The 27,776-nt window shown below is 45.8% G+C and overlaps 1 protein-coding gene across 3 annotated transcripts in view; it reads right to left on the minus strand.

Annotated features, from left to right (window-relative positions):
- Window positions 1–27,776, minus strand: part of Cdyl2 (chromodomain Y-like 2) — a 191,422-nt gene that overhangs the window by 19,150 nt on the left and 144,496 nt on the right. For all 3 annotated transcript variants that reach the window (NM_001106189.3, XM_087594255.1, XM_087594254.1), the window contains 2 exon segments: window positions 1,850–2,022; window positions 8,272–8,489. In NM_001106189.3, the coding sequence (NP_001099659.2) occupies window positions 1,850–2,022; window positions 8,272–8,489 (391 nt within the window).

Below are 27,776 nucleotides of genomic sequence, written 5' to 3' on the forward strand. Positions count from 1 at the left end.
GCTAGTTAGCTCTGCCTGCATGAAAGAGAACCCTGGGCTAGATCTTAAATGCTTGCCTTGGCTGGAAATACCCCAAGCACCGCACTGGGATCAGTAGATCCAGGTACAGACTGTGAGCTAGGCTTTCTAAGGTCACGGGTGGGTTCTTTGGTCCCTAGGGCATGCTTTGGTGGCCCCATCGTGATAAAGAGGGAATCAGGCTGGAGGCTTTGCTGCTCCCTCAACTCATGCAAAACCAGCACTGAGAAGATACAGCTGGATCAAGCAGGGCAGAAACTGCAGGTTCACACCCTGCAAACCTGACATCAACACCTCCGTCCCTCCACAGGAATGGGTCCAGGCTTCTTAGTTCCCTCCTGGGGAGGATGCTGCACGGGGAAGCACACAGGCACCCCTGAGCAACACCTCACGCAAAGTTGGACCTGGGATTCACACAAAGAAGCATCTTCATGCTCTCCACCGCATCCACCAGTTCCCCGAGTGACAGCACGAGAGTCAGCCTCTGCTGGGAATCACCTCCCAGGACAGTGAGGCTGGAGGTCCTGAACAATCTGAAGTCTGCAGCCTGAGGTTCCGAGACCCCACGTGGAGTAAAGATTCCTGGTCCTGAGACGGTGCTCTATGACTCAACTGTGTCTCCACTCTGTTTCCTTGAGCAAGGCACAAGAGCAAGGAAGTCTGTCCTGGAAAGGCTTAGTGAAGGACAGCCTTCAAGCAGCTAAATGACCTGCCTGGAGAGCTCATTCATTCATTCATTCATTCATTCATTCATTCATTCATTCGCTTTTGTTACAAATAATTGGAAGGGGCTAGGGAAACAGCTCAGTGGGTACAAACAAAAAAAGTGCCGGACCTAAGCCATGTTTTTTGTTTGTTTGTTTGTTTGTTTGTTTGTTTTTAAGCAGAGCTTTTTGTGGCAAGTGCTTATGATCCCAGAGCTGGAGAGGCGGTGACAGGTGGGCCTGGGGCTCACTGACCAGCCAGCTTAGCCTGCTGGGCAAGTACTAGGCTAGTGAGAGGCCCTATCTTAAACACCAAGGTGGCAGCGCCTGAGAAAGAACAGTTGAGATTGACCTCTGACCTCTGACCTCTGACCTCCCTGCATGAACGCATACGTACCCACACATATACCTGGGGCACCCATACCCATGAAAATAAAACAACAAATAGATAATCAGCCTGTGTCCTGGAGGATTACTAATAGTCCTGTGTGTCACCATTAAGACCCCCACACTGGATCCACAGACTTTGAGAGGGGCAATCTCCACCCACCATGTCTACCAATGCATAGCTGTATAGTATCTTAACCTCTCCCTAGTAATTGAGTCACATCAGGTGCAGGACACAGAAATGTCTACACGGCCAAAGATCGTACCACCAGGCAGAAGGCAGAAGCAGAAAGCATCATGGGCATTGCCAAAGTGGGCCTTAATGAGAAGAATAGGTATGTCTTCCCTTAAAAACCAAAAGAGAGGAGGTGGGCATGCAGTGCAGGCTAGAGAGCAAAGCATCTCATTGGGGCCATAGACAAAAGGAAGGCCGGCCTGCTCATGGCCATAGTTCAGAGACGGAAATGGAGCTGAACGGTAGAGCATTTGTCTAGCATGTCCAAGACTCTGGGTTTGATCCCTGGCATCAAAAAGCATCAAATTCCAGATAAATCAACAGTCCTTTTTAAATAAGTATGTCCCAGTGTCCTAAATGTTGCCAAGGATATACTCACACTAAAAATAAGCCCCACACTGTTCAAAGTCAGTTTATAATCGGGCAGCCCGAACCTTTCATTTGCTGTATTCGGTCATCACTGGCAGGCACCCAAAGCGTTCATTCGAAGAGAGGCCGGACTCACCTGATGGCTTCTGCGATCCGCGTGCTCTCCTTCCTCCGGTCGCTGGACAGACGGCCGATCAGGTAGGAATAGTCTAGGCCGCTGCAGAATACGCTGCCCACAGCACTGAGAAGCAGCAGCTTACTGTCGTCTGTGGCCGCATTGCACAGCGCTCGCCGGACTTCCTTCATGATCTGCAGGCAGGGGTGAGTTTACGGAGCTTTGAATGTCCGAGATACTCCCCTGAATGAAAGCCCACGCCCAGCTCCAGGGAAGAAACTTTACTGAACCAAAACCTTCCAGCACCACCCTCAGCATAAGAAGGGTCAGCTTGGAGCTCCTGGGGTTACTGGGAGCCTGGTGTAGACTCAAGTCAGTCTCTGTGAACTTCCTCAGACCAACTTTAGGTATTTGCTGGTTGAACCCCTTTGCAAAGCATGAAAAAAAAAATGATCCTGTGCACAGCTTTGGTGAACCACATAAGCCTCTGGATGGCTCAGTTAAAATGTTCTCCTTTTATCCCCCTAAACCCTTGCAGCAAGCTTGAGCGTCGGGACATGACCAACCAATAAATGGCAGGCCACCTGAAAGTTGCCATTTCTCAGGGGGATAGTGAATTCCAGATTGTGAATATCTTGTTCTCCCTGTCATGTTACCGCAGGGGAATTTCAATTGTTGGTCCCAGTTGGACCATGGTTTGAATAATAATCAGAAAGCTATCTTCTTAGCCCCTGCCGTATTTTTGAGACTATCACAGTGCCTCTGTGGTAGACACTCGAGAGTGGCCTGTGGCAACTCGGTAAGTCTCACAGCTTTTGACTGGAACCTCAAAAGCAAACTGGAGGTTGATGTCATTATGCAAGTGAAGGCAGGTATGGGATAGAACAAGGCCTGTCATTGGAAGAGAAGGAAGGATGGGTGGGAGAAAAGATTTAGAGAGGAGATCAGAGCGAGAGGCGAGAGGAGCAGCCGATAAAACATGGAGGCAGAGACGTTAAGATTTCTCTCTGTACACTTACAGGTTGTTATGAATATTCTTAAGGGATGGATGTGTACAGGGCTTTGTGTGTCTAGGTGAACAAACTATATCTTATCTAGGTGGGAGGTTTATATCCTTATCAATTAGTTATAAGCTAATTGTGCAGATGTATTTATTGTACATGGAGTATTTAACATATACATCAGGTTGATGGGTTACAACTTGTTGAGTCATGTTTTCACTAGACTGTTGGGAGGGTGAACAGAGTCCGTGACAGGAAGCCGTGCTAGGCTATAGAATGCTTGCTAGCGTGGCGTGGGGCCCACACTAACACGGGCCCATGGAACCGGATGTGTGTGTCAGGCATAGCAACCCACCAAGGGGACAGAGTGTGAAAGCCGTAACAGACACAGCAAGTGCGTGCGGATCTGCGCAGACACAGCAAAGAGCGCGCGGATCTGCGCAGACACAGCAAGAGCGTGCGGATCTGCGCAGAATGGGAACTCTCAGAACCGGTCACGCGCTTTATTAATTATACCACAACAGCCAACTGCTGTGTCCTCACACTTAGTGGTGTCAGCTGAAGGTGAGGCCACCTCCTGAAGCATCCTGGCTCTGGTAACTGAACCTCCTGTTTGGCTGCGGGGCAGTGAGGCAGTGAGCAGGAGAAAGCCTCTCTCCCAGGCTTCTGAGGGCAGCTGATGCCCTGCCTCACACACGCCCCACACACCGAGAAGCGGATGTAGCACACAGGACTTCAAAGGCTGGCACTGGATGAACCCACGCCTGTGGCCCTGCACAGTCCAGTTCATTCCAAACACAGCCCTGTCACAGCACTGTCCATGCAACCCTACATGCCTTCTCCTGAAAGCCTGGGCATTCAGGATGACCCACGGCAGTGTGGCCAGGATGCAAAGCACAAGCTTCCTGGACAGGAATCTTGTATTGAAATGGAATACTAACTAATATAGCCCTTCCTTGAGCCTCTCCACCGCACGTCCTCCAACACAGTCAAAACAAGCTGCCTCAACTTTTTCTGTAGGTAAAACCTCCCACGAGAACTTAAAATCCAAAACCAAGTTGTAATACCACAGGGGAGAGAAACCTTCAAGTTAAAAAAAAAAAAGCAAGAAGAAAGGGCTATAGAGACCGCCATCTCTATAGTAGACAAGAGCACACACTGCTCTTGCAAAGGACTCAAGCTGGGTTCTCGGCAACTGTGTCAGGAGGCTCAAAACTGCTAACCCCAGCTCTAGGAGCAGGGCCTGTGAGGATACTGCAGTTGTGCACAAAACCACACCCAGATATGTGTGTGTATGTGTGTGTGTGTGTGTAATAAAAAGTAAAGTCTTTTAAAATTTAATTAATTGACTGATATGGAAATTGGATATGAGGTAGAGATATCCCTCAGGCATTTCATAAAAATGAATACAGAAGTGCTTTCGAGAGAAACTGAAACGCAAGCCACCGGAGAACTTCACAGGGAAATAATCCTCACTGCAGATGAGCTCACGGGGAAATGACAGAGCATTTGAGAAATACGAACTGACATACACACGTGGAGGACAGGAAGACTTTAAGTTGCTATTGGCCTGAGAGTCTATAACATTTTAAAGTACGTTTAAAATGGCCAAACGAGGGGAAAGGGGACAGGCAAACAATGACTAACAGAGAAGGAAAGGATGTGAGGGAAGAAAACGCATGCCATGAACGGCAAAGTCATGAATCTCTGGCTAGATTCACATTCAGACTAAATGGAGCTGGAGAGAGAATAAGCAAACTGGAAAATCTGAGCCCAGATCAGAGAAACAGACAGAAAACCCAACTAGGAGAGAGGGTGAGAGTAAGTGTAAGTCATGAAGGGGAGAGCAGAGGCTGAAGGAGCTGCCTTCGGCTGTCAGAGAGAGCAGGCAGCGCCATGTTGGAGATAGGCTGGGAACCGATGGGAACCGATGGGAACGGATGCAGGTGGATTGCATCCCAACCTGGAGGCCGTAAGGGAGAACACATTGCCCGAATTTTCCCTATCTCCTAGCTCCACTCTTCATCTTCCAAACCAGCGAAGGCCACTCACTGTTCTCTCTGCCTCTCTCTGACACCAACTCTGACTTCCTCTTCTGCCCTAAGGACCCCGTGGTGACACAGAGACCAGGGGCACCTTCCCTTCCAAAACCAACCTCATCATCTTAAAGCCAGCTGAGGAGCAACCTTCAGTCCTTCAGAAATCTTAGTGCCTGGACATGTGACTGAACATCATCGTGGGATCTGGAATTAGGACAGGAGCATCCTGGGGGCTGGAGGGGGGATCCATGCACATTTAATACTGATCTGAATTCTGAACAGCACAGAAAGCCCATATAAAGCAAAGATCAAACTTCAAATATCCAGAAGCAAAAGGAAGCTTACCTTGAAGGTAGACCTTTGACCAGAGGGTAGTTCTAAAGGAGACTAGCAAACACGGGAAGAAGGCAGTGGGATACAGTGGTCGATGCACTGAGAAAAACATGTGTAGAACAATTTCTTTACAAATCTAACTGGCCATTCAGAAGTGAGGGCAAAATTGGCATATTGTCAGTAGGAGAGGTTTCTCACACCTAAGACTCTTGAAAAATGTAACTACAAAGGCATGGATTTCTAGCAGAAGAAAAGTGTATTTGGAAAGAAAAACATAGGCAAATCTAGAAGAAATTCGGTCTGAGGGAGACAAGTGCACAGCAGAGAGAATGAAGGGGACAGGCTTTGAGGAAAATCCGAATGGCCAGATATGACAAAAGGACTGTGTCCTGTTCCTATGTGTCCCTGTTACCTTTAGATGTCAACTTGACCCAGCATAGAGACATCTGAGAGGAGAGAAGTCTCAAGTGAAGAATTGTCTAAGTTAGCTGTGGACATGTCTGCTACAGCAATTAGTGTAGTGTGTGCGGGCACAGCCCACTCTAGGCGGTACCATTCCTAAGGTCAGTGGTCCTGGGTTGTGTAAGAAAGCTAGTTGAACAAGAGCCACAGAGGGCATAGCCCACTCTGGGGGGCACCATTCCTAAGGTCAGTGGTCCTGGGTTGTGTAAGAAAGCTAGTTGAACAAGAGCCACAGAGCAAGCCAGAAAGCGGCATTCCTCCAGGCTTCCTTGATTTCAGGCTCTTGCCTCAAGTTCCAACCCTGATTTCTTTCAATGACTGACCTGGAAGTGCAAGGTGAAATAAACCCTCTTCTCCCACTAAATGGTTTTTGACTCAACAACAGAAAGGAAACCTGAAACTGTGGCTTCTGGTGGTGATGCTGGCTGAGGCCATGAGCACTGGAAGAAATCAGAAGCTGGCGGCCAGCACTTGGCCCCTCTCCTCACAGGAAAGTGGACAGGCTTTGAACTGTGGAGCCTTGTTTGCTAGCTCATTCCAGAGGGGTTTGCTCCTACTCCTGTGCTATATTCCTGACACAAAAAATATTACAACACACCTTCTGGTCTGAGAATATAGTCAATGCATCTAGTCATGAATGAATTTTTCACTTGTATGGTCAATCCACCCAGTGACACATGTACAGCTAGGAAAAGAAATTCAATGGACACCAAGGGAGGGTCCCTTCCAGTCAGTTCGCTAGCTAGCAAGGTGGGCCTGCTGGTAACACTGATCAGCCTTGGCTTATCCCAGTAACAGCGAGAGCCCACATGGGCCACCCCTGGGTACCAGACATTCCCTGCTTGCACTGTCTAATCTTACAAAGAAGATGAAATACCATTTCTGTGGATAGGAGGTGTATCCAGGCATAGTAATTTCCCCTGGTAACAGAGATGGCAGCTGAGGTGGGGTCAGGTTGCTAGACTCCCAAATCTACATTCCTCCTCCAACCGCGCCTCTTGGATTACGTGCGATCTTTCTTTAGGGACTACTGTACCCAAGGTGTCAGCTCACTGAAATCACCGGACCCATAACTCATTCTTGTAACTGATGCAGACCAGGAATGTCGGCCATCATAAACCAAGCCCACGGCTCAGTAAGCAGTGCCCCCGGGTACCTTAGATCAGTGAAGCACGGTCGGGCTTCTGGGATGAGTGGGCGCCCATTACCACACAGAGCTGTTCCACAGACACAGAGTGAACTGAGAGGTGTCACCTTGATTCGATTGATGGAAGGGAAATGATGTGCCTTTTTAAAAAAGCTTTTGAAAGGTAGTGAAGTGGAAAAGAACGCAGGAAGAATGGGTCTCGTGTGGCTGTGTCACAGTGAGCTCAGAGTAACATGGATTCCAAGTGTATGTGTACACGAGGAGCCATCCATCACGGGGTCCCACAGTCCAGATCCCACAGAGAAGTCCTGGGAGCCTCTGCCAAAGTGGATGAGAAGGGCCCCCAGATTCCATGCATAGAGGAGGGTTTTGCTGAAATTTCCAACCCCAAGAAGCCCATATAAAAAAATACACAATCCAGTTATTATGATTATAAGCTGTATGCAGATTGGGCAGATACAACACTATACTAATTGGCCGGGTATAAGACTCTGTGGATTCTGGTGGTGATGCTGGCTGAGGCCATGATCACTGTGAGACCCCTTGCTTCTTTTAATTTCTCCGTGGTTCTGGTCCATCATGGCTTCCTCCTCCTCTTCCTCTGTCTCCTCTCCTTCCCCTCTGATCCTCTTCTGCCTCCCTACCTGCCCCCACTCTCAAACCTCCATTCCCACCTTTCCTCTCCACTGCCCAATCACAGGCTCTGGTCTTTATTGACCAGTTAAAATGGGGAGAAGGTGCACATGAGATCAACTCAGTACATGATGGTGATGGACAGCCCTCTGAGGGCAACCCCTCTTGAGGAAGCAGAATCAACACCAGAATAAACTGTGGCAATTTTAACCACATGCCTATAAACCCCAAAGGCACCTGCCAGCTCATCCCTCACAATATGTCAACCATTCTGGGCTGCCATACCCACAATGCCACAAAAGAGCCACTGTCTATGTAAATCACCTAAGACACATGGTCACAGGTTCAAGGATATGACACCCCACCACCACCACCACCACTTCAAGGGCATTCCTGAGGGTGCCAGAGGCACCAGGGATACCAGCCCATCCTAACAATGCCAGCCTGGATGAACAGGCCCTCTAGAGCAGTGGATTTCCACCTGAGAGTCATGACCCCTTTGAGGGTCAAACAACCCTTTCACAGGGGTCCCCTAAGACTGTCAGAAAAACAGATAGTTACATCACAGTTCACAACAGTGACAAAATGACAGTTACAACGTAGCAATGAAAATAACTTTACGGTTGGGGGTCGCCACAACATGAACCGTATGAAAGGGTCACAGTGTGAGGAAGGTTACAAACGGCTGCTCTACAGCGTGCCCACACCCAGACATGTTGCTAACTGCCTCATGCTTCTGTTGATATTATGGACAGGCAAGTGTAGGACGAGACAAAGCCAAGGGATGGAGGCCTGAGATCAACTATCTCCTCCCCCAGAGCTCTTTACCTCAGGAGTCAGTGCATTGTTATCCGAAGTCTGGCTGGATAGAAGAATGTGTGTGAAGCCCTCTTCCTTCCGCACCACGATGTCACGAAACCGACAGTTGCTTTCATTCTGGCGGACGCTGTACCTGAGCCTTTTGTCAAAGACATAGTCCTTCTCCGTCTCCAGCTTCCTCTTCACGGGGCTGTGCAGGTTTAGGCCTCCGTTGGTCAGAGCAGAGCCTTCGGGAATCAGAGAGCCTAAGTGAGAAACTGGTTTGCACTATACTACAATGTAAGTCAACTAGAGAGAGCCTAGATTTCCAGTGGAAAATCCCAGAATGCCCAGGGGCCTCCCATGCTCTACTCTGGGAGGACGAAGAGTCCAGGATGTAAATAATCCATTTTCAAATTCAGAAAATAATCTGGGGGACATTTTAGCAAAGGACTGGTTGTGGGGACCTGACACTACTGTAGAATGAATACATGTGTCAGTAATAACTCAGCTAATGCTAGAATTCTTAGCAATGAAGAATCTACTGACCCCTAGGGAGGCAGTGTTATCCAGTGGTGGACACAGGTGACTGACAAAGAATCCTCATTAAAAGCAGTACTAGCCACTGTCCTGAAAGCAACGGGTATCAACTTCTACCATGTGCTAAAAGCATAATACACCAACAATATCCCATTCCACATGGAGGCTAGAAACGGGGCTTCGACTGTCCAGTACTTAACTTCTGATGGTAAGGACCAATAGGCAGGGTCCTCCTGTTTCCACCTCTCTTCTCCCAGATGATTCATCTATATTAATACTCATAAATGACCTGAGGATTATTTCACTAAAACTGGTTTTGTTTACTTTCTATTGCTTTTATTAAGACCCCATGGCCAAAAGCAACTTAGAGAGAAAAGGATTCACATCAGTTCTAGTCACACTCTATCGATGAGGATACAAAAGAAGTCTTTAGCAAGGGTCAGGCATAGTGGCACATGCCTTTAAACCCAGCACTTGGGAGGCATAGACGGGTAGATCTCTGTGAGTTCAAGACCAGCCTGAACTACATAATTAGTACCAGGCCAGCCAGGACTACAGAGTCTATGTCTGTAAACAAATAAGGCTTTGATGAGATACTAGCTAGTCACTTCCAACAATACAGATGGCCTGAATGGATGTGTGGCGCTCATTCAATATCTGAAAATCAGTTGGTGTGGTCAGACACACAGGGAGTCTAAAGATGAAAATTCAGATCCATTAACACACAAAAGGCATCTGACAAAGTCCCACGGTGGGAGGGTGCATGTTCCCCTTCATACCGGACCATCGACAAAGCATCTACCTCTTATATCAGCCCTATCTGGGAAAAAATGCATTCTCCCTTTTAACACCCAAAGCCATTAAAGGATAATCTTTCTCCTGTTCAACTTGATCCTAGAAGACCTAACTAAGAAAAGGCAATAAAATTATAGCCATTGAGAGGGAAGAGAGAGGAAAAAAGACTATTTACAGATACCGTGGTTGTTTATATAGAAAGCACCAAAAATAAACCCTGAAGGCCAAAGGAACCAGCCATTCCTGGAATTTGTGAGCAAACTTAGCAAGGTTGCAAGATATGAGGTTAATAGATCTGTTTGTTACCATCCAGTGTACCGGTAATGAACAGATAGAATTTGATATTTAAAATCATTAGCCCCCCTCCCAGTGAACTATATATAGTCCTAACGGACTATGTATGGGACCTGTATATAGAAAACTGTAAAACTCTGTTGAAAGACACAGAAGTAGTTCTAACTAAACGGAGACGCATCATGGCTTCAATGAGAAACATCCTCCACAGACTCATGTGTTTAGACACTTGGTCCCCAGATGGTGGCACTGTTTGGGTAGGTGGAACCTTTGGGAGATGGGGCTGGAGGAAGGTACACCACAAAAGGTGGGCTTTGAGAGTTTATATTCTGTCACTATTTCGAGTGGGCTATCTCAGGCTCCTGTCACAATGAACTGTGATCAGGCAGCTGCCTGCTCCTGTGCCTGTCTACCATGCCTTCTTCCTTACCAACTCTTCTCTCTAGAACCTGAGGCCAAAATAAACTCTCTTTTTGATATGTCTGTCTTGGTCATTGAACTCTGTCACGGGGATAAAAAGTAACTAATACAAGAACAACCCTGGGCTGGTGAGACAGACCCCTGAACATTTGTAAGGTGTCAACGCTTATGAATTGATCTCTGAGTTCACAGCAATCCCAGGCAAAAGCCAGAAAGCTGGGTCATAGTGTCAAACTAGTTCTAAACTTTCTTTAGGAAGAGTAAAGAATGTATAACAGCCAAAAAACAAGGCTTTGAGATAAGAAGAGAGTAGATACTTGCCCAGACCCAAGTTTTAATAAAAAGCCATAGTGATCCAGTATATAAACTTAGATCAATGGGTCAATAATAGAGAACACATAAACAAATGCTTGCAAATATAGTATTGGGACCATTCAGTGGGGAAAGGGACAGACTTTTCTAACATGTGCTACTGAAACAACCAGGTATCTATTTGTAGAAAAGAAAAAAAAAACTTGATATACAGCTAGAGTTACCTGTAAAGAGAGAATCTCAACTGAAAAACTACCCAGAACAGATTGGCTTGTGGCCAAGTCTAAATGACATTTCCCTGATTGATAACTGATGTAGGACTCCCAGTCCTCTGTGGGCAGTACCAACCCTAGGCAGATGGAGCTTGGCTATATAGGAAAGCCAGGTAAGTAAGCTAGTAAGTGGTGGTCCTCCAGGGTTTCTGCTTCACTTTCACACCCTGACATCCCTCACAATGGTCTGTAATCTCTAGGATGAAATATAAAACCTCTTTTCTCCAAGTTCCTCTGGTCATGGTGTTTATCACAGCAAGAGAAACAAAACTAGGACATTTTTCACACACAGACACACACACACACACCACATAGATAAGCATAAACCACATACCACACACACACACATATATAACACACATCCTCATACATATACACATACCACACAGACAAGCATACACTATACACACACCTCATACACACACACACACACAAATATACACCACACATATCACACACACACACACCACAGTCAAGCATACACTACACACACACACACACACACACACCATACACACACATTACACATAACATATACACATACACACATACCACACATGCACACCAAACACACACACACCACCTACACTGTACACATACACACACACCACCTACACTGTACACATACACACACACCACCTACACTGTACACATACACACACACACACACACCACCTATACTGTACACACACACACCACCTACACTGTACACACACACACACACCACCTACACTGTACACACACACACACCACCTACACTGTACACACACACACACACACACACACACACACACACACACAGAGGCATGCACTCAGTTTATCTCAGAATGGAAGACAGACCTAAATGGAAAATGGCCAAATGTCTAAAAGGCAACCAGATAAAGCTCTAGGAACCCCGAGCTTGACAATAAACTTTTATATTCAGCATCAAGAAATCAAGTTCCAAGCGCAAGGCTCTGGGTTCAGTCCCCAGATCCGAAAAAAAGAAAAAAGAAAAAAAAAAAAAAGAAAAGAAATCAAGTTCCAGCTGGAGCACCAACCTTGCTGATGCCAGCCCACAGCTCACTGCTCCCAAACCCCATGGGAGAGAGAGCTCACTGCCCGGACAGGAGGGCACTCCTGAGACTGCAGAGTGGGAGAGACCACCAATACTGCCCACCCCTGCCCACATCCCTGGCCCAAGAGGAAACTGTATATGGCCTCTGGGAACTGAAAGATAGGGGCACTCGATCGGCAGTCCAGACACCTCCCATACCTGAAGCAAATCTGTCAACAGTTCTCTACACCCAAATCCCGAGGGAGGGAGACCTAAACCTTCAGAGGGCCAGACATGCCTGGGAAGCCAGAAAAGACTACATTCTGCCCACATTTCTGACTCCAGAGGAAAACACCTAACGCCATCTGGGACCCCTGTGCACGGGGGCCCCGGAAAAAGGTGGCGCAGGCCCTCCTGGTTGCTGCCCTCACCGAGAGCTCAAAAGCAGCCCCCCATGAGCAAACTTGAGCCTCGGGACCACAGGTAAGACCAACTTTTCTGCTCCAAGCGACCTGCCTGGTAGACTCAGGACACACACCCACAGGAACAGCTGAAGACCAGTAGACAGGAAAGACTACACGCCCGAAAGCAGAACACTCTGTCCCCATAACTGGCTGAAAGAAAACAGGAAAACAGGTCTACAGCACTCCTGACACACAGGCTTATAGGACAGTCCAACCACTGTCAGAAATAGCAGAACAAGGTAACACCAGGGACAACCTGATGGGCGAGAGGCAAGCACAGGAACCCAAGCAACAGAAACCAAGACTACATGGCATCATCGGAGCCCAATTCTCCCACCAAAGCAAACACTGAATATCCAAACACACCAGAAAAGCAAGGTCTAGATTTAAAATCACATTTGACCATGATGCTGGAGGACTTCAAGAAAGACATGAAGAACTCCCTTAGAGAAACACAGGAAAACATAAATAAACAAGTAGAAGCCTATAGAGAGGAATCACAAATATCCCTGAAAGAATTCCAGGAAAACACAATCAAACAGTTGAAGGAATTAAAAATGGAAATAGAAGCAATAAAGAAAGGACACAGGGAAACAACCTTGGATGTAGAAAACCAAAGGAAGAGACAAGGAGCCGTAGATACAAGCATCACCAACAGAATACAAGAGATAGAAGAGAGAATCTCAGGAGCAGAAGATTCCATAGAAATCATCGACACAACGGTCAAAGAAAATGTAAAACGGAAAAAGCTACTGGTCCAAAACATACAGGAAATCCAGGACTCAATGAGAAGATCAAACCTAAGGATAATACGTATAGAAGAGAGTGAAGATTCCTAGCTCAAAGGACCAGAAAATATCTTCAACAAAATCATAGAAGAAAACTTCCCTAACCTAAAGAAAGAGATGCCCATAAACATACAAGAAGCCTACAGAACTCCAAATAGATTGGACCAGAAAACAAACTCCTCCCATCACATAATAGTCAAAACACCAAATGCACAAAATAAAGAATATTAAAAGCAGTAAGGAAAAAGGTCAAGTAACATATAAAGGCAGACCTATCAGAATCACACCAGACTTCTCACCAGAGACTATGAAAGCCAGAAGATCCTGGACAGATGTCATACAGACCCTAAGAGAACACAAATGCCAGCCCAGGTTACTGTATCCTGCAAAACTCTCAATTAACAAAGATGGAGAAACCAAGATATTCCATGACAAAACCAAATTTACACAATATCTTTCTACAGATCCAGCGCTACAAAGGATAATAAATGGTAAAGTCCAACAGAAGGAGGCAAGCTTCACCCTAGAAAAAGCAAGAAACTAATCGTCTTGGCAACAAAACAAAGAGAAGAAAAGCGCACAGGCATAATCTCACACCGAAATATGAATGTACCAGGAAGCAATAATCACTATTCCTTAATATCTCTCAACATCAGTGGTCTCAACTCCCCAATAAAAAGACATAGATTAACAAACTGGATACGCAATGAGGACCCTGCATTCTGCTGCCTACAGGAAACACACCTCAGAGACAAAGACAGATACTACCTCAGGGTGAAAGGCTGGAAAACAACTTTCCAAGCAAATGGTCTGAAGAAGCAAGCAGGAGTAGCCATTCTAATATCGAATAAAATCGATTTTCAACTAAAAGTCATCAAAAAAGATAAGGAAGGTCACTTCATATTTATCAAAGGAAAAATCTACCAAGATGAACTCTCAATTCTAAATATCTATGCTCCAAATACAAGGGCACCTACATACATAAAAGAAACCTTACTAAAGCTCAAAGCACACATTGCACCTCACACAATAATAGTAGGAGATTTCAATACCCCACTCTCATCAATGGACAGATCATGGAAACAGAAATTAAACAGAGACATAGACAGACTAAGAGAAATCGTGAACCAAATGGAATTAACAGATATTTATAGAACATTCCACCCTAAAACCAAAGGATATACCTTCTTCTCACCACCTCATGGTACTTTCTCCAAAATTGACCATATAATTGGTCATAAAACAGGCCTCAACAGATACAGAAAGATAGAAATAATCCCATGCATGCTATCAGACCACCACGGCCTAAAACTGGTCTTCAATAACAAAAAGGGAAGAATGCCCATATATACATGGAAGTTGAACAATGCTCTACTCAATGATAACATGGTCAAGGAAGAAATAAAGAAAGAAATTAAAGACTTATTAGAATTTAATGAAAATGAAGGTACAACATACCCAAACTTATGGGACACAAAGAAAGCTGTGCTAAGAGGAAAACTCATAGCTCTGAGTGCCTGCAGAAAGAAACAGGAAATAGCATATGTCACCAGCTTGACAACACACCTAAAAGCTCTAGAACAAAAAGAAGCAAATACACCCAAGAGGAGTAGAAGACAGGAAATAATCAAACTCAGAGCTGAAATCAACCAAGTAGAAACAAAAAGGACCATAGAAAGAATCAACAGAACCAAAAGTTGGTTCTTTGAGAAAGTCAAGATAGATAAACCCTTAGCCAGACTAACGAGAGGACACAGAGTGTGTGTCCAAATTAACAAAATCAGAAATGAAAAGGGAGACATGACTACAGAATCAGAAGAAATTAAAAAAATCATCAGATCCTACTACAAAAGCCTATATTCAACAAAACTTGAAAATCTGAAGGAAATGGACAATTTCCTAGACAGATACCAGATACCAAAGTTAAATCAGGAACAGATAAACCATTTAAACAACCCCATAACTCCTAAGGAAATAGAAGCAGTCATTAAAGGTCTCCCAACCAAAAAGAGCCCAGGTCCAGACGGTTTAGTGCAGAATTCTACCAGACCTTCATAGAAGACCTCATACCAATACTATCCAAACTATTCCACAAAATTGAAACAGATGGAGTGCTACCAAATTCCTTCTATGAAGCCACAATTACTCTTATACCTAAACCACACAAAGACCCAACAAAGAAAGAAAACTTCAGACCAATTTCCCTTATGAATATCAACGCAAAAATACTAAATAAAATTCTGGCAAACTGAATCCAAGAGCACATCAAAACAATCATCCACCATGATCAAGTAGGCTTCATCCCAGGCATGCAGGGATGGTTTAATATACGGAAAACCATCAACGTGATCCATTATATACACAAACTGAAAGAATAAAACCACATGATCATTTCATTAGATGCTGAGAAAGCATTTGACAAAATTCAACACCCCTTCATGATAAAAGTCCTGGAAAGAATAGGAATTCAAGGCCCATACCTAAACATAGTAAAAGCCATATACAGAAAACCAGTAGCTAACATTAAAATAAATGGAGAGAAACTTGAAGCAATCCCACTAAAATCAGGGACTAGACAAGTCTGCCCACTCTCTCCCTACTTATTCAATATAGTTCTTGAAGTTCTAGCCAGAGCAATCAGACAACAAAAGGAGATCAAGGGGATACAGATTGGAAAAGAAGTCAAAATATCACTATTTGCAGATGATATGATAGTATATTTAAGCGATCTCAAAAGTTCCAACTGAGAACTACTAAACCTGATAAACACCTTCAGCAAAGTGGCTGGGTATAAAATTAACTCAAATAAATCAGTAGCCTTCCTCTACACAAAAGAGAAACAAGCCGAGAAAGAAATTAGGGAAACGACACCCTTCATAATAGTCCCAAATAATATAAAATACCTCGGTGTGACTTTAACCAAGCAAGTAAAAGATCTGTATGATAAGAACTTCAAGCCTCTGAAGAAAGAAATTGAAGAAGACCTCAGAAGATGGAAAGATCTCCCATGCTCATGGATTGTCAGGATTAATATAGTAAAAATGGCCATTTTACCAAAAGCGATCTACAGATTCAATGCAATCCCCATCAAAATACCAATCCAATTCTTCAGAGAGTTAGACAGAACAATTTGCAAATTCATCTGGAATAACAAAAAACCCAGGATAGCTAAAACTATCCTCAACAATAAAAGGACTTCAGGGGGAATCACTATCCCTGAACTCAAGCAGTATTACAGAGCAACAGTGATAAAAACTGCATGGTATTGGTACAGAGACAGACAGATAGACCAGTGGAATAGAATTGAAGACCCAGAAATGAACCCACACACCTATGGTCACTTGATTTTTGACAAAGCAACCCAAACCATCCAATAGAAAAAAGATAGCATTTTCAGCAAATGGTGCTGGTTCAACTGGAGGTCAACATGTAGAATAATGCAGATCGATCCATGCTTATCACCCTGTACAAAGCTTAAGTCCAAGTGGATCAAGGACCTCCACATCAAACAAGATACACTCAAACTAATAGAAGAAAAGGTGGGAAAGCATCTTGAACACATGGGCACTGGAGAAAATTTCCTGAACAAAACACCAATGGCTTATGCTCTAAGATCAAGAATTGACAAATGGGATCACATAAAACTGCAAAGCTTCTGTAAGGCAAAGGGCACTGTTGTTAGGACAAAACGGCACCCAACAGATTGGGAAAAGATCTTTACCAATCCTACAACAGATAGAGGGCTTATATCCAAAATATACAAAGAACTCTAGAAGTTAGACTGCAGGGAGACAAATAACCCTATTGAAAAATGGGGTTCAGAGCTAAACAAAGAATTCACAGCTGAGGAATGACAAATGGCCAAGAAACACCTAAAGAAATGTTCGACATCTTTAGTCATAAGGGAAATACAAATCAAAAGAACCCTGAGATTTCACCTCACACCAGTGAGAATGGCTAAGATCAAAAACTCAGGTGACAGCAAATGCTGGCAAGGATGTAGAGAAAGAGGAACACTCACCCATTGCTGGTGGGATTGCAGACTGGTACAACCATTCTGGAAATCAGTCTGGAAGTTCCTCAGAAAATTGGACATTGAACTACCTGAGGATCCAGCTATACCTTTCTTGGGCATATACCCAAAAGATGCCCCAACATATAACAAAGACACGTGCTCCACTATGTTCATAGCAGCCTTATTTATAATAGCCAGAAGCTGGAAAGAACCCAGATGCCCTTCAACAGAGGAATGGATACAGAAAATGTGGTACATCTACACAATGGAATATTACTCAGCTATCAAAAACAGTGACTTTATGAAATTCATAGGCAAATGGATGGAACTGGAAAATATCATCCTGAGTGAGGTAACGCAATCACAGAAAAACACACATGGTATGCACTAATTGTAAGTGGCTATTAGCCCAAATGCTTGAATTACCCTTGATGCACAGAATACATGAAACTCAAGAAGGATGACCAAAATGCGAATGTTTCACTCCTTCTTTAAAAGGGAAACAAGAATACCCTTGGCAGGAAATAGGGAGGCAAAGATTAAAACAGAGGCAGAAGGAACACCCATTCAGAGCCTGCCCCACAAGTGGCCCATACATATACAGCCACCCAATTAGACAAGATGGATGAAGCAAAGAAGTGCAGGCCGACAGGAACCGGATGTAGATCTCTCCTGAGAGACACACCCAGAATACAGCAAATACATAGGCAAATGCCAGAGCAAACCACTGAACTGAGAATGGGACCCCTGTTGAAGGAATCAGAGAAAGAACTGGAAGAGCTTGAAGGGGTTCGAGACCCCATATGAACAATGCCAAGCAACCAGAGCTTCCAGGGACTAAGCCACTACTCAAAGACTATACATGGACTGACCCTGGACTCTGACCTCATAGGTAGCAATGAATATCCTAGTAAGAGCACCAGTGGAAGGGGAAGCCCTGGGTCCTGCTAAGACTGAACCCCCAGTGAACGTGATTGTTGGGGGGAAGGGTGGTAATGGGGGGGGAGGATGGGGAGGGTAAGCCCACATACAAGGGCAGGGGGAGGGGTTAGGGCAATGTTGACCCGGAAACCGGGAAGGGGAATAACAACGAAATGTAAATAAGAAATACCCAAGTTAATAAAGAAGAAAAATTAATAAAAAAAAGAAAAGAAAGAAAAAGAAATCAAGTTCCATGATTTAGAAAATATGGGCAGAGTTAACATTATAAAAATTAGAAACTCTCTTCACTGGAGGGCACCATTGAGAGACTGGAGAGACAGGCCATACTCTGTAGGAAAACAGTTTGCCAAATGTATACTTCAGAGGTTCTGTATCCAAACTACACAGAACAGCAGTGAGGAAACAAACAACCTCATTTCAATGTGGGCAGGGGATCTAGAGAGCCAAAGCACCCCCCAGTCAGGGAAATCCAGGAAACCCCAGGACACACAGGGTGACTCCACTAACATACAGAAGAGCGGGGAGAGGAGGGAGGAGGGATCCATGGTGAGGGCAGAGAGCTCACAGCATGATATACTCCCTGCTGATGGCCACACAGAGCTGTGCAGCACTGTGGTGGGCGGGTCAGGCTTGTCTTTTCTCTCTCCTCTAAACAGATCTCTAAGCTTTCCTTAAATATCATTTTCCTTGAGAATCCCCTACATATAAGCAATGAAATAGTCTTATCATTTCCTACCTTATCCTTGTCTCCTCCTGCAACAATCTCTCACCCGACTTCTCTACCTTTTTAAGCTAGTTTTGCCTTTTTTTATTTTTGAGAATTTCCTACGTGCACATCATGTGTTCTGACAGACCCTGCCCTCATTCCCCTCCCTCCAATGTTCACCTTTGTTCTAGTTTCAGAATAGTGCCACTTCCTGCCTTCCCTCCCTCAGTCCGTCCATCCTTCCTTCTTTCCTTCCTTCCATGTGAATGTGTTGTTGCTGCTTTGTTTTTGAGACAACGTCTCTCTGTGTAGCCCTGGCTGTCCTGGAACCTGCTCTGTGTAGCCCAGGCTGCCCCTTGAACTCACAAGGGTCTGCCTGCCTCTGCCTCCCAAGTGCTGGGATTAAAGGTGTGCACCACCAATGTCTGGCTTCCGTGTGGTTTTTAAATACCCACTGAGCCCGCTCAGTACTGTCGGAATGGATATTGGTGAGAGGCCACTGACTAGACCATGGGAAACCCAGCAACGGCTGCACCCTCAAAAGAGAAGGAAGTCCCAATGACCTGCGGACAGCCCACCTCTGCAGCCTTTGGCTCTCCCAGGTGATCCTGAAAAATGGCAGGCTCCAGTCACTACCTGAGAATGACCTTAATGGGAAATACCAAAAAGGAAATGTGATCTCAATGCCGGTCCCAATTATAGAGGAGCCTGCCACAGAACATCTACTGGATGCAAACACTTCTTCGGCAGGGTGCAATAAACATCCGGTTCACTTTCTGCAGCCTGTGAGCTAATCAAACCTCAAAAACCCATTCATTAGGTGACAGCCCTTACCCTGCCAGGTAGCCTGCCTCCTGTTAAAAATGTGTCTGGAATACTCTGTGGGGCTGGTGTCAACAATTTAACTTGAGTGTGTTTGTCAGAGGTATGGCAAGAAAACCGGGGTACATTAGGGACTCCAGAGACATATGTACCCTTGGCAAATACATGCTATTCAGAGCACATCACGTGAGGTCAGGCTATGGCCTGTGGCTGGGTTCCAGGAAATGCAAGGAAGTGAGCAAGGAAGCAAGGCCGTGAGCTAGTGCAACAGGTGTGCGAGAGAGACGACGGATATTGACGTTGTAACCTCAGTGCAGGCATCTGTGGTTGCCGGTTGGGGAAGAATTACCTACCACAAGAGCCCTTTGGCCTGGGGCTATAAATTGCTGTCTTATTTCTGAGAACTTTTTGCTACAAACTTCTAGTTTCAGGCAGTGGGTGCTCCGTGGCAGACTGACCTCTGCAGACAAGATAGGCTTGAAGTTTCACAGGGGCCAGACCTGGGTCCTAAAGTTTCCCCCAGAAAATGATTTCATTCTGTCCGTTACCATCCTGTATTTTCCCATCATTCCCAGGAATGGAAGATAATATGTTGTATCCTGAATGTGTTCAAAGGAATAATAAGATCATGAAAGAACGGTCATGGGAGAAACACTGCAGAAGACGCCAATATTCTACCCACAACAATGTCAAAGTTCTATCCTGATCTGAAGACAAACTGAGAAGATGCAAAGAGAAAGTTCCTGCATTTTCTATAAGGACTTTAAAAAAAAGAAAGAAAGAAAGAAAGAAAGAAAGAAAGAAAGAAAGAAAGAAAGAAAGAAAGAAGTCTCCAGAAGCCTCTCCTCCTGTTTCTACCAGGACAGATGCTGGATCCTCTACAGACATCTGCTAGGAGCATACAGGAGTCTTTAGTGACTCCTGATGTCCCAAGTTAGACTCGTTGAATACTCAAATACCTAGAGAATGATTTTGTTGTAATGGCTGTGCTTTGTTAGTTTGTTTTCATGGGTTTTGTTGAACAGATTTAATATAGGAAAGTAGGAAGAGCTACTATTTAAGTCCTCTCCCTCAAGTTTCTTCTCTTAAATTCTCCTTATGATACAGAGGAAGGTGGGGGAGAAAGGAGGAAGAAAAAGAGGAGGGGTGAGAGGAGGGAAGGGGGTAAGGAAGGAGGGGAGAGGAGGGGGGAGGAGGGAGGAAGAAGAGGTAAAAAGAGAAGGGGAGGGGTGAGGGAGAGAAGAGAGAAGGGGAGGGGAGAGAAGAGGGGAAAGAAAGGGAGGGGAGAGAAGAGGGGAAAGAAAGGGAGGGGAGAGAAGGGGAGAGGAGAGGATGGGGAGAGGAGAGAAGATGAGGGGAAAGGAAAGGAGGGGAAAAGAGAAGAGAGGAGGGGAGAGGAGGAAAAGAGAGAGGAGAGGAGAAGAAGGGAGAGGAGGAGGGAGGAGAGAGGAAAAGGAGGCTTCTCCCTCCCCTGGTGGCTAGCACCTGCCAATAGCTCCTCAATAAGGAGAGGAAACTGAAGAGCATCTCTCCATCTATCACCTTTAAAAAAAAAGCAAACCAAAGCATAGGAAGATTCACCATGTCCATTTATGAGCTAAGTCTATCTGGAAATCTTACACCTACATACTACTGTGCAATGAACAAAGTCGTGGCTTTTCCCCAAAATGCCCATGGAAGCAACCAAGTCATTCTTTCGAGGGCGAATGGATCAAGGAAACGATACACCCACAGAGTGGAAAATTACTCAGCAGTAAAAGTAAATTAGCAGCAGTTCTCATTTTATCTCTGTCACTGTGACAAATAACCCCGGCCAAAAGCAACCTGGAGAAGAAAGGGTTCCTTTTGGCTTACACTCGGGGTTACAGTCCATTATCATGGGGAAGTCAGAACAGAAACTTAAGCATCGTGTCCACGGTCAAGGGCAGCAGGAAAAGAAATGAAAACAAGCGCAAGGATCCTTGTTTGCTTGTCTTCCTACTCTCACACGTTCGAGGGTCCAAAACTAGGGAATGGCGCTGCCCACAGTGGGCTTGGTCTTCCTCTATCAACTAACAATCAAGACAACCCCAACATAGGCGAACCAACCTGCTCTAGACGACTCCTTAATTGACGGTAACTCTAGATTGAGTCAAGTTCCCAAGGGAAAGCAGCCGGCACGGTGACTGAGTCACAAGGGTGAGTTTTAAACACGCTAAATGACTGTGAGCAACTCGTACATTATGTGATGCTGATTAAATGATATTCCAGAGAAGGGGAAGCAATGCCGACAGTAAATAGATCAGTGGCGGCCAGGGGATCCTAACAGGAGGGAGGGGGCAAAGGTGAAGCAGAAGAGACATTTAGTCTGATTCTGTACAGTACAATGGAGGCTGGGTGACATTAATCATTTGTCTAAACCAAAAGAACGTCACAGTATAGAGAAGTTCAAATATGCAAAATTTGGAGTCTCACTAAGAGGTCCTGGGATCCGGAAGAAGTCACCCCACGGACGGCGGAGACCTCAGCCTTAGAAAGGCGAAGAACCTGAAAACAGAAGCAGGAACACACGAGTTGCACACACCCTCAGAAACAGCTGGTTCCTATGCAGGGAAGGCCGGGACATTCTGCTGTACACACATCACCAGAACTGAGTGACGTGGCAATGGGGTGGCAGGTGGGAAGGACGGGGAGTTTACAGTCTGGCCAGACGGAGGGGCTAAGTCACCCAAGGTGACAGCTCAGATTTCAAAACATCACGGGCAAGCACGGACACTGCCTACCAAAGAGTCTGTGCACATGTGTGTGCTCACAGGTTAGTATACATGTGTATTTCTTTCACTGTGACTGAGGGAGGCAGGAATCAATGGCGCCCTAACAGCAAGCAGCACCCCCTGGAACTCTCGGGCTGACTCCAGCACTGTGGCAAGACTCGCCCAGGATAACCTTACAGGGTCGGAATGGGATGAAGTACTCAAATGAAAGCGAACCCCAACAATGATTGGGTTTGTCTAGAGGACACAGAAACCAGATGGACAGCTCTCGTGACCAAAGCTGCAGCATGAGCAGCAAATAGTGCAGAGTTATGAAAAATGAGAACCATCCATGATTCGACACGGGTGTGAACGAATGTCAGAGTGAATAGATAAAGGCAGAGCAGATACACCTCCAATGTAGAATTCCAGTTCAATATTCAATAATGTAAATTCTCCAACCTGTCAGGGCTGGATGGGTGGTTCAGTGGCTAAGAGCATTGGCCGCTCTGGCACAGCACCAAGTTCCCAGCACCCACATTGAGGCTCACCACTGCCTTTAACTCCAGGTTATAGGATCTGGCACCCTCTGCTGGCCTCCAAGGGCACTGCACTCACGTGCATATATCCACACATATACATATACTCTGCAGTGGACCTTAGAGTAGGATCTTCTATTGGCACTTTGCGAGACCAGCATAGTTCCTCGCTGCATTCTAAATCAGTGGTCCTCAACCTTCCTAATGCTGGGACCCTTTAATAGAGTTCTTCATGCTGTGGTGAACCCCCCAACCATAAAATTCTTTTCTTTGCTTCATAACTAATTTTACTACTGCTGTGAATCATAATGTAAATATCTGTTTTCTGGTGGTCTTAGGTGGCCCCTGTGAAAAGGTCATTCAGCACCCAAAGGGGTCACGACCTAGTTTGAGAGTCACTGCTCTACATCTATCCTTATATCCATGCATGGGTAAATATAGCCACCAGCCCTCTTCAAAGAAGCCTCTCTTTACAGCAAATTGAGATGTTCACAGGAAAACACTGTGATTTAATAGAGATATCAATGGACTTCAGGGAGCCCAGGTCCAGTGGTTCTATCTACGCACATCTTTGTCTTTGGCTCAGGGAACATCTCAGGAGGAGGGGCAGGAATGTTGTAAGAAGGATCAAGAATACAAGGAAGCCTGCTGTGGAGCAATCTGTCCTAGAAATAACTGCATCAAGAGGACTGGGGTAAAATGGTAGCATCAATGGGCATTTCAGCATGATCGTTTCAACCCTTAGACAAAGAGCTACAGGAAACTATTGACTTCTGGGAGAACGAGCCCTCTTATCGGTAGTTCTATGCAGAGTGGTCATCCTTAGAACCACACACACATAAACAAGAGTGGGGAGAGCTTGGGACAGGTTTGAGAAAGTATCTAGAAGGGGCTGAAGGAATGAAAGGGGGAATTGATATGATTTTTATGTCAAGAGACAGCATTATAAAAATACTGGAACCTCAAGAAAATGGAATATAACTTTATTTCTTAGATGTGAGGTTATGTGTGACGACTTCGTTTGTGGGACAGAGGCAGTGTGGCAAATAGAAGTGAGTTGGGACCATATAATGGATAATCCCTACACTAAGCAGAGTACGTCATGCCCACAGCATGGCCCTTTGGGATGATATGACAGTAAAACACACACCTGGCCTCTGGGATCTACCCCTCAAAACATACAACCCCAGTTGTGTCCATGAAGAACCATTAAGCAAATCCTACTGGAGAATTATCTTCCCCCATCTAACCTCCGAAGGCCACGGAAAAGAAAGTCTGTGAGACTGCCACAGCCGTGAGGCACCTAGAGAGTCCCACAGTGACTGGACACAGTATCCTGGACTCTGGAAAGGCACTAGGTAAAAACAACAAAGAAAGCTTGAGTAAAAGTGTGAGATTTCGCTCTTAATTATGTATTAACACGGTGTCTTAGTTGGGGGTTTACTGCTGTGAAGAGACACCATGACCAAGGCAACTCTTATAGAGGGGAACATTTAATTGGGGCTGGCTGACAGTTACAGAGGTTCAGTCCATCCTCTTCACAGTGGGAAGCACCGTACCCTGTAGGTAGATGTGGTGCCAGAGAAGCTGAGAGTTCTACATTTTAATCCACAGGCAGCCAGGAGGATGCTCTAAATCCTCACTGGGTGGAGCCTAAGCATAGGAGACCTCAAAGCCCAATTACATAGTGATGCACTTCCTCCAACAAGGCCATGCCTACTACAATAAGGCCACACCTACTAAAATAAGGCCACGCCTCCTAATAATGCCTCGCCTTACACTAAAATACATGAATCTATAGGGGCCACACTTATTTAAACCACCACACACGGCTTCATCCATTTTGACCAAGGCACCATACTAAAATAGATATGAAACACGTGAAACCAAATAGGGCTGTAGGGGCTGTCTGTGTTAGCGCTCCAATTTTCCTGGAATTCTAAAACTATATTAAAAGTGAAGCTTATTTTACAGATTCTATGTCAATGTGAAGAGACAGTTCAACAGTTAAGAATATAGACGGATCTTGTTAGGAGGCCTGGAATCAACTCTTAGCGCCCTGTGTCAGGCACCTCACAACTGCCTGTAACTCCAGCTCCAGGGGATATGGTGCCCTCTTTTGGACTCCCTGAGCACCTGCACCCACGCATGCACGTACTTACATATAGACATGCACATACATATGAAACTCAAAATAACAGATCATCACAGCCCCGCTCAACACTAAAATTTCCTGGCGATACTGACCACTGAGTCTTGACTCTCTGAGGACAGCAAGGGAGCCTTAGCATCCTGCCTAACGGAGGTCATTCCCCAGAAGCCTTTGGGACTTGTTCATCGGCGCCCAGAGCTCCAAGTCTATCTCTCGATAATGCCACTGTTTCCATTTGACCCCAGCCAAAAGATTGAGAGGCAACATGGCTCAGACCTTTCATCAAGAACTCTTGGAATCTCAAGCTGGAATCAAAAGACATGGGCCAGGAACTGCTATGCTAGATTCCCAGGACGTGGGCAGTGGGCCCAGGGGATGCTGTGGGCATCAGCAGAGCCAGGCTCAGAACTGCCTATATCGTCTTGCAGCTTCTGTGAAGCCACCTCATTTGGTAATGTTCTGACTTGAAGCCACCTGGCTTTGTCAGATACAGAGATACAGCTCCGGACGCCAGCACTTAATGGACTTCAGAAAGTGTCCGAGGGTATTTAATTAAAGGAACGGCACTCCGGGAGCTGTTTCTCCAGGGTTCCTCACGTGCACTTGACCTCCGAGACGGCAACAGTTTCTGCAGCAGCTGCCCATTCATCCTGCACCGGGCTGGTAACAAAAGGTTCCAGTATGGGTGCTGCGTTCAGTGGGCCCTAGATCCCACCCAGAGATAGACACTGAGCATCTGTGTCCGTGCTTCTAGGATAGCAAGGGGGATGGGATGTCACCGTCCTGTTTCCTAGCAACCCATGACCCCGTTCTGAGTGGTTCTGACTTACTCAACAGTTCTGTGGAGTGGCAACTGGGGGGTCCATCTTACAGATAAAGGCAAGTCACTTGCTGGATAACACACAGATTTTATATAACAGAAGCCAGATTGGGGGCAGCAGTTGCTCATTTTGCCTCACTTATTCCTTCTGAATCTAACCAGGGGTGTTCAGGTGTCAGGGCTTCAAAGTCTAGGAATAGAATTCCTGCTCCCGGGACTTGTTGGTGACAACTAAAAGTTAAGCTGATAACTGATGCCTGTGGTAATTGTAGATCAGAAGGTAACAGGAAATGTGATACAGGGTGAGGTGGGCATCCCCGGGCTCCAAGGCCACGCCCCTATGGGAGTCCCGGATATAGGTGGGGCTGACCAATCTCTCAGGATGCTGGATGCACGTGGCTGATGCTGATTTGCGAATAGGCAGCCCTGTTGACCCTGGAAGGGTCAGGAGCCCCTGAGAGCGCCTGGTGCACATCCCTGTGGCTGCAACGTTCTTTCTGAGCCTCCCCTGCCTCAGAAGACACTGTAGGGAGCTGTGTCCTCACTCTAGCCCTTCAGTCTCGACCTCAAGGAACTGCTTTTGAGCTTCTCAACTCCCTCCAGAGAAGGCAACAAGCTGACAGGGAGAGAACCTTGAGAAGCACGGAAGCACAGGGCTCCGTGGTTAGACAACGGCAGAGAACCGTCAAGCCGGACTCTAGTAACTGGGGAAATCCTACAGGACCATCTGGCTCCTGTTCCTCGGATGAGTGTAATGAGATATATTCTCTAGGGTTATTCTCAACTATAAATTAAGGAGCGGACACTAGCGTGGCCAGGACAGTCTAAGCTCTTCCCTCCTGTTAGCTGGAGGATACCATATTCATTATCTTTCCCCTTCCTATGACCAAATGCATACCTACACTTCTCCCACAAACACAGTCACTCAAGCCCACATTAGCCTAATCAGCAAGTTCCAGGTCCCAGGAAGAGACCCTGCCTCATAAAAGAAGGTAAATAGTTCCTGAGAAATAACATCCTCTGTCTTCCATAGGGAAATGAACATGTATGTGTACCCCCAACATAATAAAGCAAGCACACATACATACATAAATGCATGCATGCATAAACATACAGGCATAGCACACACACACATATACACACATACACGCATGCATACATGTATACATACATACATACATACATACATTACATACATCAGCAACTAAAAGAAGTTTTTTCAGGAGGTGCATGATAAAGGAAAACAGTCCATTGTAGTAGACAAGGCCTATCATCAGAGCCAGCCCCAGTCTGGCAGGAGGCCACTTGCTCACATGTTGGTAGAGCGGGAACTGGGGTAAGGAACTCAGCAGCTCTCAGCTGGCTTCCTCCTTTACCCCCATTTTTATTCCTTCAAGGCCACCAGGTCAAATGATAGTGCCACCACCCCAGTGAGACCTCTCTGGACGTGAGCTTCAGTGCCGATGCAGACACCTGCCCAACCAACGATCAAAATTCACCTGCAGATGCACCAAGATGTTCAGAGCAAAGGAAGGAGCAGCGAAGTCCTAAATATCACACCTCCCACCTCCCATGTCCATCCCATACCCAGGCAGAAGTTAGGGCAATCCAGGGTCACAGGGCAGGATCCACCCTGCTGAGCCCAGCAAAAAAATGCTTCTAAACCCTGCCCAACCTCTCAGGAATGCAAGACTGAAGAGTGAGCTCACCTGCATGCGCACCTGCATGCTCACCTGCATGTTCACCTGCATGTTCACCTGTTCACCTGCCTGCTCACCTGCATGACCACCTGCCTGATCACCTGCATGCGCACCTGCATGTGCACCTGCATGCTCACCTGCATGTTCACCTGCCTCATCACCTGTTCACCTGCCTGCTCACCTGCA

The sequence above is a fragment of the Rattus norvegicus genome, chromosome 19 (genome assembly GCF_021556685.1).
Source record: "Rattus norvegicus strain SHRSP/BbbUtx chromosome 19, alternate assembly SHRSP_T2T, whole genome shotgun sequence".
Classification (NCBI taxonomy): Eukaryota; Metazoa; Chordata; class Mammalia; order Rodentia; family Muridae; genus Rattus; species Rattus norvegicus.